The sequence below is a fragment of the Aspergillus uvarum genome (genome assembly GCF_003184745.1).
Source record: "Aspergillus uvarum CBS 121591 unplaced genomic scaffold BO82scaffold_8, whole genome shotgun sequence".
Lineage (NCBI taxonomy): Eukaryota > Fungi > Ascomycota > Eurotiomycetes > Eurotiales > Aspergillaceae > Aspergillus > Aspergillus uvarum.
This window is the reverse complement of record NW_020291305.1, coordinates 160,185-177,802: the sequence shown is the minus strand read 5'-3', so window position 1 is coordinate 177,802 and position 17,618 is coordinate 160,185. Positions and strand designations below refer to the sequence as shown.

Sequence of the window (17,618 nt, the reverse complement as noted above, 5' to 3'; positions counted from 1 at the left end):
GTGTCTGTCTACCTAAACTGCACAGGATAGATTACACCTTCAGCAGGATTATTAATCACTCTGATATCTGGAGCACAATTCTCCCCGCAATATCGCCCTTCTCCATCTCCTCATAGACTTGAGGCAGATCCTTGAACGGCCTGACCTTAATCTCGGGCTTCACCACCCCACGGCGAACTAGATCCACTGCCTCCATACATTCTTTCAGTGATCCAACCAGATTGCCGGTGATCCGAAGCCCTTTGATCACAATGGTGGCGATTGGCGTTTGCAAGGTTGGACGTCCTGGGGGGATTCCCACACAGCTCAGGGCCCCTCCGACTCGTAGCATCTCGCACGCATGAGCGAACGCTTTAGCGCTGCCAGCGGTCACCACAGCAGCATGTGCACCAAGACCAGTGATCTCGTGAATGCGCTGCACCGGGTCCGTTGTGGTAAAGTCAATGAATTCGACAGCGCCCAGCTTGAGGACAAAGTCCCGCTTGTCACCGGTATCAACGCCAATGACAAGTGCTCCTTGTGCTTTCGCATATTGCACTGACCAATTAGCATCCTATGGCGTTTTGCTCTCTATACGACTCACCTGCCAAATGCCCGAGGCCTCCACCTGCGCCCACCACCACTAACCAATTGCCCGCCCGAATGTTCGCGTTGAGAACAGCCTACACTGTCAGCGATATACTCATGGCGAATGATGTGAAGTACCTTGTAAGCCGTCACCCCAGCACACAGAACGGGGCCAATGACTTTGGGATCAATGTCATCCGGCAGGATTGTCAAGTAGTCAGCATCCAACGCGATGTACTCTTGGAAGCTTCCATCCTCATGGTGGAGATGGTTGGTGCTTTTGATGCAGTACTGCTCGGTTCCAGCTAGACAAAACTCGCATCGTCTGCAGATCCGACTCGAGAATCGGATCCCGACCAGCCCCCCGACCTTGAGGTCTGATCCACATCCTGGGCCGAGCGTCACAATCCGTCCCACGCCTTCATGGCCGCCCACATGGGGTATCTTGATGTTTGTGATGGGCGTGCCCTCAGACGAGGCAGCCGTGCCGTTCTTCGTGTGCAAGTCTACATTTGATTAGTGGAAGGTCACCATAGGAAGCAGTGTACTCACCACTCTGGCAGACCCCTGTGTATAGCACTTTGGCTAGAACCTCATTGTGGCCCGGGGTAGGAACGGGGTAGTCCTCGCGGAACTCGATACTGGCTCCGAGTGCGTTGACCAGAGCTACGGTCTGGGTTCGAGGGATGGATTCCACAGTCATTGCTTTTTCCAACGGAAAGAATTGTTTATTATGAGCTCAAGGTAAGAACGTGTTCTGATGGAAGGTTTAAGTAGACCCGGCGGTCGTCCAATTTGAGCTTCAATCTGGTTCGATCTTGGGAGTTGGGACCTATGATGCTATTTCTCCGATTGGCTTGTCCTTGCATAGATTGAGGAGTGCAGATCGTATGTAATTCTCCGAGGGGCCCGAGCCTCGCATTCATGCAGGATGTGATGTGGTGGATGGAGAAGAGGTCAAGTCACGGGGTGGTTGCTTGCTTGCTCCCCGCCTTCTGCTCTTCTCCTCTCTCCCCTCACTCCATGCACATCATACTTCGCCATCGACCAATCTATTGACTACCCCTCACGGTGGCTACATGCATGCATCATGCAGCGATTCTCCGAGGTATTTCCCCGGATTTCTTGCAAAGCATGACAAGCTTCTGCATGCTGTCCAGGACGACTCTTGGAGTCTTGTATGGCTCCGTACCCGACGCAGAGGTTCGAGACTCCCAACTTCCATGCTGAATAGCCACTTTAATTAATGGCTTGCTTTTGACCTGAACGGTTCCTCCACCCTCATCTTGCATTGCCAGATTCAATAATGACTGCCTGTATAGCTACGACGGTCTCCAACACAAGCCATCAAGCTGCCAGGCTTGCCTTGCGACTATGGAGCACACATATCAGCTCAATCACAAATCCGTACCAGCGTGATTGTTGCTTCAGCCCTATCATTCGACAATGCAGACACGAAGAATATAGTGGGCTTTCTCAGAGCTGAACAAAGCATAAGGTCTACTTCGAAGAAATTTGAGCTGGGACAGCAAGTTGACAAAAAGGTTGGCTCTTTGTTACATCTAACAATGCTATTGTCCTTCCTCTTGACTGGTGTTTATCAAGAATTAACGACGATATAGACATCAGTTCCTGTTTGCAGCCAATCATGGAGACTATAAATGCTACAGAAGCAGTCTGCTTCGCCAGCTCACACTTCCATTGCCACCTCCGCCCCCCACCTCTGTTCTTGACACCTCTTCCGACACCCTTCTGACGCCTTTACGCATACGTGTTGTAGAACTCCCAGAATGATGGCGTCCAGTAGACCAGCAAATCCCCCCAATCCGGAGTCTAGCGAGCCAGCACCTCCCCAAAATCTGGACAATATGCCCGTAGAACTGTTCTGGCAGATGACCGAGCACCTCCCGATTGAAGCCCTGACCAGCCTCCGCACAGTATCCCGGGGGGTCAGCGCCAGAGCACTGCAGCCCTTCGCGCAATGTGGCTTGAGCACTCTTTCAATGACCCTCGATGCCCATGGCTACGACAAGGTGGACGAGATTGCCAACCACGAGTTCTACCAGAAATTGCCCCAGCGGCTGGCCATGTATCCGCCCAACGCCCCGTGCGACAGCTTCTGGACGGACGCGGCGCTGCGCAAGCTGGGCCAGACCCTGGCGCACCAGCTGGCGCAGTGCCGGGAGGTGGTGCTCTACTACGGCGCGCCGGACCAGGCGGACCGCATGGATGACATGCTGAGCCTGCACGCATTGTGCCGCATGCTGGCCGCCGGCCAGATTCACCTGCGCCGCCTGGTGCTGTTCCAGCGGCAGGCGCCCGAGCGCCGCCGCGCGCCCGAGCTCCTCGCCTGGCCCCGGCCGTACCTACCGCCGAACATCGCGAGCATCTGGCCCGAGCTGCGCCAGCTGCACGTCTACGAGCCCGAGGACAACGCGGCCATCGACTACCTGCGGGCGCTGCTGCCGATGATCCTGCAGAACGCGGCGCAGCTCGAGGATTTCAAGCACGTCGTCTCGCCGCGGCTGTTCCTCCGTGACTACGTGATTCCGGTGCGCGGCGCGATCTGGGCCGGTGAGGATGAGTCGGTTGTGCGGGGCCCCGCGCCGCTCAAGCGGGTGGAGGTCGTGGGCACGTACATCAACCTCGCGGACCTGATGGGGTTTCTGGGACAATACGGCCCGACGCTGGAGCGCGTGCAGATCTGCGTGACGTACGGCCACGGCAGCGATGCGCGGTGGTCGGAGGTGCTGGCGCATATGAAGGAGGTCTGTCCCGTGCTGCGGTATGTGTCGGTCGTGACGTGCCGGCGGTCGCTGGGCTGCGTGGAGTCGGAGGACCGGGATCGCATGTTGGAGGCATTGGATCGGATGATTGAGATGGCGGAACATGCGGGGTTTTAGGTCGTCCCGTCGCTCTGCTCTGGCTCTCGGTGTTCGGATGTCGATCGTAGATCCGCCTATTCGTCCTCCATCACCATATTCCATCCATCGTAAGTAAGCTCCACAGGATTGAGACTGAATCGTAACTCGTTCTCTTATTAAGTATTGAATTATAAATCCACGCTCCTTTCTCCATCACACTCACTTATGTATTATACGTCACTAGCTCAACGTTATCAAAATCAATATCGAGACAGAATCATATTCCATTCCAGCAAACAAAGACTATCAATCTCCCTTTCCAACCCAACCCATCCATAACCCCTCATGCACGACAAACAAGCAGAATACAAACCCCCAAACCTCTGTAAAGCAAATCAACAAACACCCCCAATCCCAATTCCGGCTTAAGACACCCCCCAGCTCGAGAAATCAAACACAAACCCCCAACCCCAACCCCACCTCACACCCCACAACCCTAACCTGACTGCCCCTCGGCGGCACCCCATCCTCCCAAACAATCGAGTCCGTCCCATTTCCCCCAGTGCTCCCAGTGCCCCCCAACGGCCCCAGCCTTACCCTGAATCCCTTGAACGGATCCCCAAACACATCCGACAGATCAAACCACACCTGCCCCGTCCGCTCGAGGTAGCTGTACGCGAAGATCGTCTGCGCCGCGCCCGTGTACAGCCCGTTCGGGATGGTGGTGAGCTTCAGGCTGATTCCGCCGGTGTGCGGGTCGTGGTGGTAGGGTTGGGTGTAGCTTGCGTTTGATGCGAGAAGGATTTCCGGGGGGGTGGTGGAGGAGGAGGAGGAGGAGGAGACTGCTGTCAGGTAGATGGGGAAGGGGCATTGGTTGGTTATTGTGGCGTTGGCGGGTTTGGGTTGATTCTGGTTCCTGAGGGGGGTGGGGGAGGCGGTTGCGGTTGTTAGGGTTAGGAGGGGGAGGAAGGATCTGGTTGGAAGGTGCATTTTTGGGGGGTTAGGGTTGTTGTTGGATTGAGGCTTTGAGGTGGGTCGAATAGGATAGAGATTCGTGGGTGAGGTGTTTGTGATGTTGGTTGGGGGATTAGGGTTGCGGTGAACTGGCTGGTGCTGGTGCCGATATTCGAGGTGGTGTTTATATAGTGGGCTGGGCTGATGGGGGTGATCACATCAACGGTGTTGCTTGACCTGCTGTACATACAGTACACACAGTACATACAGCTCGTTCTAACCAAGTTGGAAGTGTATGCTGTTGAGAGTGGACGTTTGACAGGTCGGATCCTCTGTACAATCCACTCCTGTATGTTTACGACATGGTTGACGTCAGTTGTAAGTGTGTGGTGCGACTGTGCTACTACTTTATCATGAGTTGTACAGAAGCTACAGTGGATATTCCAGCATTAGGAGTAAGCGACAAGTGAGGAAACACGATGTGAAGGTAAACAGTTCTAATGTGTCTATTCAATAAGAAGGTAAACAGTCCTGATGTGCAATACAGCGAGTCTAGCTCCAGCTATTCTATATACACCACCTACACATCTATCACGGCCGACGTGCCCAGCGGGATATTCCCCTGCCGCGCAACCACCTGCATATACCGACTCGTCAGCCCGCTCAAATGCACCGTCGTCTCGAACCCCGCCCGCGGCACGCTCTTCACGAAGCTCGCCTCCCCGTCCACCACCCCATAAATCGCCCAGTTGTCATACTCTGTGGCCCCGTTCCAGCTCATCGACACCGTCGCCTGGTCGTCCGACGTGCGGATCGACACCACCGCCGGCGGCCAGAACGGCGTCGCCTTCCACTGGCACTTGAACCCGCGGTACGAGGCCACCGCGTTGTCCTCGCCAAACTGCGCCGTCATCACCGCCCGCCCCTGCGCGTCGTACTCCTTGACCCGCGCGATCGACCCGTACCCCAGCACCACATGCGACGACTCCGGACTGAGCAGCTGGAAGCTGCCCTGGCTGACGCTGTGGATCACGTCCCCCGCGTCGGACAGCGCGCGCAGCGTCGACACCTTGTGCTGCACCAGGTCGACGTAGAAACTCAGCCCCGTCGTCGCCGCCACCGTCTCCGTCGGCGTGTTGGCGTTGTTGAACAGGCTCAGCACCATGCCCTCGGCCGTCTGGTTGTAGACGCGGATGTCATGCTGCCACGAGAAGACCGCCTGGTCGTCGATCTCGAAGTCGCCGGTGTTCTTCTCCCCCTGGACGGAGTTAGCCCTCACACAACGTATACAGCGCACACAGCAGACGAATTGCGCGAAGGTCAGGATGAACTTACACTTAGCCGCCACATCACCGTGCCATTATTATGAACATAGAAGCCGGACCAGTAATGCCGCAACGAGATGATATAGCCCTCCTCCATCAGCTCCACCGAATTGATATGATACGCATCCCACGGCTTCTCCTTGGTGCCATACTCCGCGCTGAGCCCCTGCTTCGAGCCCTCCAGCGGAATCTCCGCGAGATGGTCCAGCGCGCTCCACGCGTACACGATCTCGTTCGTGGCGATGTCGATCTCGAAGAACATGCCGTCCAGCATATAGTCGTCCGGCGCGCCGCCGACGGCCGTCAGGTCGTGCTGCGTGACGTTGTACGCGGTCACCAGCAGCGTGTTGCGGTCCGTGATGTGGCTCTCGTGCAGGTCGATGTACGAGTCGCGGGGCTCCGTGAACGGCGACACGAAGTCGCCCCCCAGCGTCACCGTGTAGATCTCGCGGTACGTGTTGTCGAGGATGTGCACCGTCCCGTACCCGAACCCCAGGTCCGTCATGTCCCCCGCCCAGAACGTCAGCACCTCCTCGTTGTACAGCCGCTGCGTCCGGAAGTTGGCCGTCACCTCCGGCGGGCCCTCGTACACCAGTTCGCCCTCTTCGTCGTAGATCAGCGCCGCCGTGCCCAGCCCCTGGTTGCCCCGCGGCCCGACGAAGATGTACCCCGGGTCCGTCGCGCCGGTCTTGGTCACTTTGAGTTGCGGGGGTAGGAACGCCGCCGTCCGGAATCCCACGTACGGGAAGTTGTCGGCCGCGGTTGATGTGGCCAGGAGGAGGATGAGGAGGTGCAGCGCGCTGCACGCGAGGGAGAGTGTGCGGATCATGCTGGTCGATTATCGGTCATCGGCGATATGTGTGTGTGCTGTAAATGAAAGAGGGGGGGGGGGGTAAAAGAGCGTATCCCCGAAAGGGCGGAGGTAAAGACTAGTCGAAAGAATGGCAGAAGTCAACTGTAAAGAAGACAGCGACGGTCAAGAAGAATATAACACATCGCAGAAAGCGGGGAGGGAGGGAGGGGGGAAAGAGATATTAAAACAGGGACGGCACAGAGAAGGGACGAAGAGACAGCATTAGAGTATAGTGAGTGGACTCGATTTGTCTGATCATCCCCCGGGCGGTGATGGATCTTGCCTGTTGCGGTAGGCGGAGAGCGGGCTAGACCCCTTGATTGGTGGTCGAGGGCCACCGGACGCGCAATGGATTGTCCACTTAATCTCCTGCCTTCCAGTTCGGTTATTGGAGGCGCATCGTGTAGAAGGGTCGTTGGTGGATGGCTTGGACCCTTGACGTACGTTGCTGGAAAGGCAAGCTCCATTATCTCTGCATGATGTGGGATTATATTGACAAGTGGCTTACATTTCAGTAGTGGAATTGACAGCTCGTGTCCGGTATCTTTGTCTAGCCGCCCACTGCGTGATATCATGATCACCACTTCAGCAGCAGCAGGAGATCCTTGCGTACCGCATGTACCCTGACATATTTGCTAACCTTGGATCATTGCGGTGATATCGAAAGCCAGACCCTGGCATGGACAAACACGTCTTCATATTGAAGAGTAGATTTTCATCCGCATGCCCTATACACTGAAAACCAAACCATTTCATCGACTGAACCCCGCCCATGATAAAAATGTCTCGACAAATACAATCAGTCTATAATTAATTAAATCTATAGTTCACGTCTATCATGATATACATCCAAGAATACAGAGTAACTTATATCAGACACATATACAGAAAAATTAAGCCTTGCACATACGGCCCGACTCCGACACGGTCCAGTAATCACTGCCCACACCCTTGAGAACGTAAAACACGTGGTCGGGATCCCATTTGTTCTTGATCTGGGTCAGGTTGTCGTAGTTGGAGCCGAAGAAGGTCTCCTGCCAGTTCAGCTGGTTGAAGTCCGCCTCGTTCTGGTACGCACCGGCACCAGGAGTGGCGGCCTCAAGCTGCGGCACAACCTGGTGGGTCATCTGGTACTGCTCCTCGACCATCTGAGACCAAGGGGCAGTCTCGTTCCAGGCAGCGCCAATCTGCATGGTCACGGCGGCCTTGCGCCACTCGGGGAAGATAGCGTTGGCGACGTCGTTGGAGCTGGTCACGTTCAGACCAACACCGACAGCGATGATACCCTCGCTGGTAATGTTGCGGAGAGCAGAGACCAAGGGGGTCACGTTAGAGTCCAGAACGGAACGGGGGATCAGGCGGCCACCATAGTTGTAAGTACCGACATCCAGGTTGCCGTAGGGAAGAGGGCCCATGTACTTCTCGTAGTGCTCATAGTACGAATCGTACTCGGTGTAGGAGACAGCATAGGTGATGCCCAGGTCGGTCAGGGCAGAGAGGAAAGGAGCAATGATGGTCTTCACCTCGTCGGTGGTCTTGTTGAAACCGGTCAAAGGGTTGATCAGGAAGATGCTGTTGGTCATCTCGTAGATGACGGTGGTACCGGCATCAATCATGGCAGGCAACAGCTCGTGGAAGCGGGCGACGGCCTCGAAGAAGACGTCAGTCGTGACGTTGGCCGCGGTGAACTGAACGCCAGCACCGGAAACGGTGGCATCCGGGTAGGCCTTGACGGTAACGGACAGAACAACACCGTAGTTACCGGCACCACCACCGCTGAGGGCCCAGTATAGGTCGGTGTTGTTGGTGCGAGAGGCCGTCACAACATCGCCAGCAGCGGTGACGACTTCGAAGGACAACGACTGATCGGCTCCCAAACCGAATGAGGTGCTTAGAGCAGAGTGGCCACCACCCTGGAGGTAACCTCCGGCAAGACCAACGGTGGGACACTCACCACCAACCACAACGTGGCCGTTGGCGTGGACAGCATCGAGGACCTGGAATCCCATGACACCGCTACCGAGCTTGTAGGCAGGGCCAGTGTAGGTGGAATCGGACCAGTCAACATATTCAATATTGTTCAGGTGGTGGGTCCAGATGGCCAGAGCACCAGCACCGGTGGAACGACCAAGATAGCTAACGCTGCTGTTAGCCGTGGATCATTATGTGTCGACGTCAGAGAAACTCACTCATGGCCAGTGTTCCGGATGACGATACGGATGTTGTTGGACTTGGCAAAGTTGATAGCCGCAACGACCTCATCGCTAGACGAGACATTGACGGCATAATCCACGTAGTTGCCAAGCACGCAAGGTCTATCCACGGAGGTGAAAGGATCGCAACTCTGGTTGGCGAAGTAGGATTGCATCACGGACGAGGAAGTGTCCATGCTGTGAAGCGGCGCGGAATTAGCTTTGTTGATGCGACAAGAGGTGTGCATATCCTTTGGGGGTAAACTTACTGGGTCTGCGGGTAGTACCAATTGCTTTGCAGCTCCTTGCACGCAGCAGCATCGTAGTTGGGAGCATGGCAAGGAGTACCAATGGGAACCGTCGCAATCAAGCGACCGTTCACCGTGCTGTTCAAGGTGTCCCAGCTGGACGTGGAGGGCCAGCAGTCATCACCAGGCAGACAGTGGCAATCGCTGGAGTCGGTGGCGGAGACCGTGGAAGTAAGAGCAGCAGTGGCTGCTGCCAAAGCCCAGGAAGCCTTCATTGTGAGGATGAAAAGTAGAAGGGCTGCTAAAAGATCGACTGGGATGTGAAGTCGAAGATGATTATGGGAGTAGAGGTGCTTTATACTTCCAGTTGGTGAGTACTAAACGGACAGACCATATCACGATCCATCCGACGAGCAGAGCTATTGGAAGCAGGCCATCTCGGAGATGTTCCCTAAGAGCGTTTAGTTCGAGGGGAACGGAGGATAGTGGGGAAGATCCGTGGTGCGATGCAGGCACAGCCAGGCAGAGAGAAGAAGAAGAAGAAGAATAATAATACTAATAATGTTGCAGGAGTCAGGTTAGTCAGTTAGTGAATTTAGTGAGTTTGGTCTCAACGATTTCAACCAGGAGAAGTGGTGGTAGAACCGAGGAACGGTGGACCAGTCTAGATAGCGGGACTCACTCAGGCCATTGAGTGTACTGTACCGCAGCTCGGCAAATCGGAAGTCGCTCAATCTGGATGGATGCAGGCTAACTGCAAGAGGCAAGGTGCCGCACTCGGCCAGGTGGGGACAATTTCCAGTGGTGGCCGAGGTCTGCCCACTGCAGTGTCTGCTTGCCTCCACCTGGCATTATTATTCCAGTTCCAGTTCCATTTCCGGCTTCCTATCTCTAGACTATCTCTTTCTCTCTCAATCTCTCTCTCTCTTTCTCTCTTTCTCTCGCACTGTGGCACTGTGCCAAGGAGCCATCAGTTGCAGAATCCACTTGTGCATTCCTCCGCTGTCTTCCGAGCCTTACAATTGGAATGCGGCCATATTAGGCTTTGCACCATTCCAAAAGCCAAACTCCCTGGGCGTCATTGGTGGCTGCTGGCAGCTGGCTACTACTAGGGCTTGTCTTTCACCATCCGGCTAAGGCGGGCTTGAATTTCATCCGGGCATCCCTGGAATTATTGAATAATATTGCTATCGGTTACGGCACCCGCATTGGGCAAGGCACCTGTCTCACGATGCTAGACCATAACTTCCAGCTGCTCAGCGCCAGGACCTTCTCTTCGTGTTCACACGCTCAGGGGTAAAGAGATTTCAAAACCCATGGTCATGATATCTCTACTAATGATAGCTTCCCTCTGGGCCACGTACCCATAGTCACGGACTTCCGACTGACAGCGGAAAACCTCCAAGTGAAAGAAGTCACCGATGTGTCTGCCTACCTGCTGCCGCATTCTCGACCTTGACCCACCACTGCTCTTTTCTCCTCAGTCCTCAACCCCCCTTCCCACACTTCTCCATGGACCCAGCATCCTGTCGAATCCAACGCTTGGGGCAAGGGACCATCCAGACTGGAGGTAGACACTGCAGATCGAGCACACCGACTAAAGGACTAAGATTTAACTTAGTTGTTAACGGCGCCCTAAAGATAGACTAGATTGGCGTCATTTGCACATGGTTTCTGGATTCAGTGCCATGTGGTAGTGATGATCATTTCTGCAGGGAGGTTAGAGTTCTCATCTCCTCGTGGTGATTGTGTCCACAAGCGTGGCGCCAACCCAGAAGCCCAAGCCCAGAACCACTAGACCACTAGACTACTATCGAAGTGACCGAGCCTGTCCTGCCCAGCGATCGGACTAAGCCGCCCATTGGGGAAGGGACCGCATTTCCACTGGGTTGCAAGCTGCCATGCTGGAGTTACATTGGCTGTGTCGGAAGGGAAGAGTTAGACTCAGAAATTGGAGGAGGATCGAAAAATCTGGCTGGGTGCTCGCCAATGTGTGCCACGGTTCTCGGACAGCGCCAGGCTTAAATTATCTTAACTACTGCCATGGCTGCTGTTGGCTGCTGCCACTGCAGTTGCTTCGTATTCTTGCTGCTTTGCTTGTCCTCGCCAAGTCACTGTTGACACGGCCACAAAACTGTATTTCCCCTGGTCCCGAAAGCTTATAAAACTGCAACCCCAAAGTCGGCTTTTTTTTCAAACCCTCCGGAGATATATCTACCTCGTATCTGGCACTGAAGCAATGAGGTTTGCCAGGATGTGCTCCCTGTCAAGATGAGTTCCGACAGTTCTTCGAATGCCGGCCCGGCCCTGTTGAGTGGTCTCTGGGCGGCCGTCGGCATCACCACATTCATCCTCATTCTCCGCATCGCTGCTAAGATTAAAATCCGTCACTTCCACCTCGACGATGTGTTGATGATTGCGGCCCTGGTAAGTGATTCCCCTCAATCGCGGTCGTTTTGCTATGATTTCACCTCTAATGGGATGTCGGTTCTGTTTCAGATTCTAACCCTCTCTTCCATGGGGCTTTTAACCAATTCTGTCCGGCATGGCTTTGGCAAGGACCTCGAGACCCTGGATAAGCCAGATCTGGAAGCAGTGTTGAAAGACATTGCGATTCAGGTACCGCTCGTCACGTTCAGCACTGGGATTGCCCGCTCCTCGTTCGTTCTCTATTTGCTCGGAATCCTTGGCGGGAAGAAACCATACCAGATCGCGCTTTGGACAGCCATGATGCTGCAGCTAGTCTGCAACATCATCGCCGCCGTTCTACCACTCAGTATTTGCCGCAATGTCCGAGCATTATGGGTTCCCGGAACGAAGACTACCTGCGGTAACACCGTTGCGGTCATTCACTTTGCCTATTTCCAGTCTTGTACGCATCCGATCCCCTACACATGTAATTGAGACTCTGGACTGATGGTTCAAACCAGCTGTCAACACCGCGACCGACTTGTTCCTGGCAGTTTTCCCTACTGTGATCTTCTGGAACCTGAATCTAAAGCTTCGCATCAAGATCAGTTTGATCATCCTGCTGAGTTTGGGTATTGTGTAAGTGGATCGTCCCTCGTTTGATCGGCTCGCGCTAAGACCGCACCAACAGGGCTATGATTGCGTCTATCATCAAAACCACCAAGCTCGACCAAGTTCCTAGTGTGACCAATGTTGGCGCGTCCGGAGGTGTGGAACTGATCCGCTGGGGTTACACTGAGAACGTGATCATCATCATGACCTCATCCATCCCTTGTATTCGACCGCTTTTGATTTCCTCTGTGAGGAAATTCTCCAGCAATGCCAAGTCACGCTCCTACGAGCTCACTGGGCCCTTCAGCGGCAACAAGGGCAATACGAAAAATGGCACTGCGCCATCACAGAATCAGGAACGGAGGGATGATGACGCCGACAGCGTCGAACAGATCCTGCGTGAGGCCTACCAGCAGAACTCGGCGCTGGAGGCCGGTCGTGGTATCACGAAACAAGTCGATATCTCGGTGGTGTCTGATGGGTCATCTTTCGGACGATGATCGATCGCTGAACAGCCTACTTTGACGAGACCATTCACTCCTTAGATTTTCCTTTCCTTCTTCTTCATCTTCTTCTTCTCGTTCCTATTCTCCGATAATGTCTTTTCTCTTATTGGCATGTGCGATATCTAGAATCCTATACTGATGATGATGGGCACGACTGTCATGGTAGGCAGTCTACGACTATACTTAATGAATCTGGTTTCACTTTTGGGAGCGTTTTATACACCTGAGGCACTAACATTGCCATTTTCCTGTTTCTGCTTGTCAGCCCTGTAGATTGAGATGGTGATGGCAGCGGGATTGGCTGAAAGCCACCCCCATCGTGTCATTTCCCAAGAGCAAGTGACAGCCAGCCGATGCCCTGAAAAGCAGGATGTCTCAGTTGTGAACCATGGAACCGTAGCGCTCTATTGGCATACGGAACCGTGGAGCGAGGGATGAAGGGAGGGAGGGAGGGAGGTCCAAGGGAGAGCGTGCGGTGTCTCCACCCGGCCTGATTAAACTTTTTACGCAGTGGCCACTGCGCGCCAACATCCATGAATCTATCGATCGAACCCGGCTCTACACCGGCCGATGCTTGCCCGAACGGTATATTGGCCCGTCTCTGCTGCGACAACTCGACAATGACCTGAATTTGGGGTTTGCGGAGAATGTCCCTATCTTATCTGCTCTGTCCTGCGATCTGCATGATCTGCTTTTTTTGGTCAGAGTCTCTCCGGGGACGGAGTTCAGCGGTTTCAGTTCTCCGGTGACTGGGGATAAAGAATGAACAGCGATCGAGCAACCAGAGACTTTTTTGTATATTTTCGGTAGAGACCGGGTTTTGCGCAAGGTGGCAAGGGAAATGAGTTCCGCCAGACTCCCGATTAGAGTTTGCTTTGTCTTTCTGGCCGGTGAATCGAAGCGTCTCTGGGAAAAACGCCTTCTGGAATGGACTGAAGCATCAAGAGTCGATAGAGGCAAACTCAACTAAAGAAGCACCTCAAGCTTAATCTACCAGATATGACGAAAGAGACCCGCACCCATGTGGTGCGAGTGACGATTTCCGCAGCTGAAGCGTATTCAAAACCACCGTTCATCCATAGTTTCTTCAATTTTGGTTTTCGGAACACATCCTTAATCCGTTCTGATCCGAACCCATATTTGTGCTTGTGTTTTGGATCTGAGGTCATTCACCCATGTTATGAAGATCCGTGCCGGAATTTCCGATCATGATGAGCGAGTCATGATGACTTCGACGCCGAAGGATTGAACGGCTTGTTGGTGGCACTTTTTCCAATTTCTCTGTGTCACTCAGTCGTATCGTTCCTGAAGTGTAGCCTGCATCCGGGGAGCTATGGAGTCAAGTGTCTCGTGCTACAAAGCTCGGCATCAATCGTATTACCCGCACTAATGGCGTTTGCTTGTTGACTGTTCCTGTTTGGCTCACCCTTATCCTCGTAGACCTTTCTCTGCGCAGTCGGCTTTAGGGACTGGGGGCTAGGCCCGACGATGCTATTCTCAGAGGTGGAACCTGCAAGGGTGCAGTAGTACCATCCTGGTGCGCTTCACGTTGGTGAGCTCGTGCAGGAAATAAATTAATAATAAGCTTGACTAGACTCAGGCTCTTCTCGGAGGCATCCGGACTAGTCTAGCCTGTCTTTGCTTGACGCCGACAGCCTCGGAGCAAGAGAGTACATGGGCTCCGTGTTGAAGAGTCCGCGGACCGTTTCTTATCCTCTCCTCGCCCCTGAGCCGAGGCACCATTGCAGCCTGGCGGTGTTCAGCCTTAGGCAGAAGTCGCAAGATCAGGTGACAAGCTTGTCAGTTCGGGGAAAAAGGGTGTGCCAATTGGCGGTCAGCTGTCCGCCTTCTTCATTTGACCTTCATATTGTACTTATCCTCATCCACAACCAATCACCCTACTGTTGTTCAAGTATCATTCTGAGGCCCGAATAATGCTTCTGGCTCATTATCGTGATGGGACAGTCAAACAGCCACAGAGTTATATCTCACCTTCGCTTCAGCTTTGTGGACGAAGGCTTCCCCTGCCAGGGCATCCTACACCAGATGAATCAGACCACCAGACATCCGCTTACTATGCTTCATCATCTTGATTATGATGGTTTTCATCCTCCACGTCAGTGATATTGGCTTAGAAATTGATTATCCATTTCCCTTTCAGCGGATCCAGTCCCAATTCCACTTCCGCCAATCATGTGCATCTCACATGTCGATCTTCTTGATTGCGGGGTAGTCTATCGATCGTGATCTCTTTCGATGCCAGCAAGCAATCCCAGACCAAAAGTGGTCGCTACTTTGATAGCTAATATTTCGAAGCTCCGGCTTCGAAGTCTTGTCTGAGGACTTTCGTCCAGATGTGAAAAAGCCACAGACTTCTTGCAACCCTTTCTAACCACTGTCACCCTGGCCAAGGCTCTTCATTGCAACCATCACGATGGCTATCACGTCATCGACACCCGGATTATGCCAATCCAGAACCAACCACCGGCCCAGAGTCGAGCGCATCAGGACTCAAGCTCAACCTCTCGCTGACAGCGTTTTCACGCTAGAGCTGCGTCTATGACTTGATAGCGGGGGACACGGCAGACAAGCCCTGGTCAGACAGGTCATACACAGGGGCCTTCCCGCACTGACACCGCGTTGTCTGTTATCTGATTGCGCGACAGGCAAGAGATATTTGGGATGACCGGACGGATCTCGAACCTAACATCATCGCCTAATCCAGCCCTGGCGCGAGGAACGCGCAAGCGAGAATCACGGAATGACAGGGGTATAACTTGAGCTTGCTATCATGTCCCACCCCTCAGCTGGTTCTATATAAACACCGTTCTTGCGCTGTCTGCTTCTCATTCTGCTCGGGGTATTCTTGACTTGAGTACGTTGATCTTGACCTATACACGAACCGGCCGGCTAGCGATAGAGCCATCACGATGGGGCGAAAGCTTGGTCTCTTCCGGGCTATTTGCCTTGTGTCTGCTAGTTGCATGGGCTCTTTCGCCTTTGCCTTTGACACGGGTGTCATCAGTGGGTGATACCATGCTCAAGCTTAATGATTTAATCTTTGGATGCTTATATAGTGCCTTACCTCAGGCGGCGTCCTCACCCTATCATCATTTCAGAATGATTTCGGATATACTACAGCTCAGAAGACCTCGGTGAATTCCAATGCTGTTTCTATTCTTCAGGCAGGCGCTTTCTTCGGCTGCTTCTTCACGACTCCCATTGCGAAGTATCTCGGTCGACGACTTGGGCTCATTGTTAGCTCATTGGTCTTTACTGTTGGCACCATCCTGCAGGTCGTCAACTCCCACACGCTGGGCACTTTCTATGCTGGTCGTGTTGTCGCCGGACTCGGAATTGGAGCTGCAACTGTATTAATTCCAGTGTACGCGGCCGAGATGTCCCCCAAAGAGTTCCGAGGTCGGCTCGGGGCATGCTTCCAGCTCTTCTTCACCTTGGGAGTCATGATTGCATACTGGGTGACATACGCTGTGGCCAAGGATCAGCCGTCCGCGACCAAACAATGGCAGATCGCGCTGGGTCTACAACTGCTGCCTTCTTCCCTCCTTCTGTTCGGGATGTTGGCCGTCAAAGAGAGTGCCCGTTGGCTTGCTTCTAAGGGCAGGATTGACCAAGCCCGCGAATCGCTCAAATGGGTCCGCGGAGGCGAGGAGACGGAAGAGCTTCAACAGGAGTTTGACGAGATCCTGGCCGGTATTGCAGAGGAGGCCCGGATTAAAGAGGGTTTTACTTTTCGCGAGCTGCTTCTCCCAGCTAACCGGTATCGCCTGTTTATCGCCTTTACTATCCAGCTCGCAGCTCAACTGACGGGAAATACGTCCCTTGCCTACTACGCGACGCAGATCTTCTCGGCGGTCGGCGCCGGCAATTCCAGCAAGCTCGTGACGGGCTTCTTCGGGCTGGTCAAAGTGGTCGGCGTGTGCGTCTTTCAGCTCTTCGTCCTCGACCGCGTCGGCCGCCGCTGGCCGTTCATGGTTGGCGCCGCCGCCATGGGCTCCTTCATGCTCATCATCGCCTGCGTGCTCGCCACCCACCCGACCAACGCCTCCGCGACGCACGCCTCCCCGGCCGGTATCGCCATGATCCTCATGACCTACTGCGAAGCCTTCAGCTACAACATGTCCTGGGGTCCGCTCCCCTGGCTCTACGTCGGGGAGATCTTCAGCAGTCGCATGCGGGAGATCGGGGTCACGGTGGGAGCAGCGTCGCAGTGGTTGTTCAATTTCATGATGTCGCAGATCACGCCGCATGCGATCGACAACATCGGGTGGCGGATGTTCCTGATGTTTGCCATCTTTAACTATGCGGTGGTGGTCTATGCGTATGTGTTTTTGAAAGAGGTACGTTTTTATTTGTTTCTTGGCTTTCAGATTGGCGTGTGGAATTGAATAAGCTGACTGGGTTGTTTTGGATTCAGACCTCGCAATACTCCCTAGAAGAGATGCAGCACGTCTTCGGTGGAGATAAGCCTCCTGGGGATGAGAAAATCGTAGAGACGGGCGAGGCGGGTCGGAACTCCGGGGAAGTACCGGAGGAGACGGGTGGGCACACGCATGTCACGACGCCGAAGGTGGAATGAGGTCGGGGTCAGTGGGGGGTGCATAGGGCGGGGGATGATTCCTGACCGTCGTCGACACATTTGAGCTCGATGGATCTCATGGCCTAGACGGTAATTAATGAGGATATAGTTTACCGTGCTATGCTTTTGCTGTGAGGGAAAGGACGAGTTTGCTACTCCACGCGTCTTTTGATGAAGTGTAGTGGTAGCCAGTAGGTAGTAGTCTGTGTGGCGTAGCCAGAGAGTAAAGTATTGCCAGTCAGCTGCCCAGCAAGCTGGATAATAAAAATAGTAAACAGGCGGTAGTAGTTAACCAGAATCAAGACCATAGATGCGAATATATAGAAGGCTCGAAGCGAAGCCAAGGGATGCTGGAGCGGATGAGGAGCTAGACTTGCTAGCCTGTAGCCGTCCCACCCACTCCCTGGCAATGCGGAGGAGGATTTTTGCTCCTTGTTGCTTCTTGTTCCACTGTGCTCCAGTGGTCAGTTTATGCCTCTCTCTCCGTG

The 17,618-nt window shown here is 54.0% G+C and overlaps 7 protein-coding genes across 7 annotated transcripts; 3 read left to right on the top strand and 4 right to left on the bottom strand.

Annotated features, from left to right (window-relative positions):
• Positions 1-55: 55 nt before the first annotated feature.
• On the bottom strand, positions 56-1,270 carry BO82DRAFT_328293 (zinc-dependent alcohol dehydrogenase; the record flags this gene model as incomplete). Its single annotated transcript, XM_025633002.1, has 4 exons — positions 56-537; positions 584-662; positions 706-1,073; positions 1,120-1,270. The coding sequence occupies 4 exons, from the start codon at positions 1,268-1,270 to the stop codon at positions 56-58; spliced, it is 1,080 nt and encodes a 359-aa protein (XP_025495203.1).
• Positions 1,271-2,097: 827 nt separating this feature from the next.
• On the top strand, positions 2,098-3,672 carry BO82DRAFT_197735 (uncharacterized protein). The gene is made up of 2 exons (XM_025630571.1): positions 2,098-2,111; positions 2,190-3,672. The coding sequence occupies exon 2, from the start codon at positions 2,358-2,360 to the stop codon at positions 3,468-3,470; it is 1,113 nt and encodes a 370-aa protein (XP_025495202.1). The 5' UTR covers positions 2,098-2,111; positions 2,190-2,357; the 3' UTR covers positions 3,471-3,672.
• Positions 3,673-3,881: 209 nt separating this feature from the next.
• BO82DRAFT_425524 (Bys1 family protein) lies at positions 3,882-4,504 on the bottom strand (the record flags this gene model as incomplete). The annotated part of the gene is made up of 1 exon (XM_025640331.1): positions 3,882-4,504. Exon 1 carries the CDS (start codon positions 4,419-4,421, stop codon positions 3,882-3,884), a length of 540 nt encoding a protein of 179 aa, XP_025495201.1. The 5' UTR covers positions 4,422-4,504.
• Positions 4,505-4,889: 385 nt separating this feature from the next.
• On the bottom strand, positions 4,890-6,615 carry BO82DRAFT_351363 (arylsulfotransferase family protein). The gene is made up of 2 exons (XM_025634405.1): positions 5,721-6,615; positions 4,890-5,643 (listed from the first exon to the last, which is right to left on the bottom strand). The coding sequence occupies exons 1-2, from the start codon at positions 6,537-6,539 to the stop codon at positions 4,966-4,968; spliced, it is 1,497 nt and encodes a 498-aa protein (XP_025495200.1). The 5' UTR covers positions 6,540-6,615; the 3' UTR covers positions 4,890-4,965.
• Positions 6,616-7,365: 750 nt separating this feature from the next.
• BO82DRAFT_429515 (putative isoamyl alcohol oxidase) lies at positions 7,366-9,621 on the bottom strand. Its single transcript, XM_025640542.1, has 3 exons — positions 9,025-9,621; positions 8,753-8,953; positions 7,366-8,699 (listed from the first exon to the last, which is right to left on the bottom strand). The coding sequence occupies exons 1-3, from the start codon at positions 9,276-9,278 to the stop codon at positions 7,457-7,459; spliced, it is 1,698 nt and encodes a 565-aa protein (XP_025495199.1). The 5' UTR covers positions 9,279-9,621; the 3' UTR covers positions 7,366-7,456.
• A 1,241-nt stretch (positions 9,622-10,862) lies between these two features.
• BO82DRAFT_197613 (uncharacterized protein) lies at positions 10,863-12,715 on the top strand. The gene is made up of 4 exons (XM_025630569.1): positions 10,863-11,430; positions 11,503-11,875; positions 11,934-12,051; positions 12,104-12,715. Exons 1-4 carry the CDS (start codon positions 11,275-11,277, stop codon positions 12,522-12,524), a joined length of 1,068 nt encoding a protein of 355 aa, XP_025495198.1. The 5' UTR covers positions 10,863-11,274; the 3' UTR covers positions 12,525-12,715.
• A 2,745-nt stretch (positions 12,716-15,460) lies between these two features.
• BO82DRAFT_429513 (putative MFS sugar transporter) lies at positions 15,461-17,406 on the top strand (the record flags this gene model as incomplete). Its single annotated transcript, XM_025640541.1, has 3 exons — positions 15,461-15,554; positions 15,621-16,891; positions 16,969-17,406. The coding sequence occupies 3 exons, from the start codon at positions 15,461-15,463 to the stop codon at positions 17,128-17,130; spliced, it is 1,527 nt and encodes a 508-aa protein (XP_025495197.1). The 3' UTR covers positions 17,131-17,406.
• Positions 17,407-17,618: the final 212 nt, after the last annotated feature.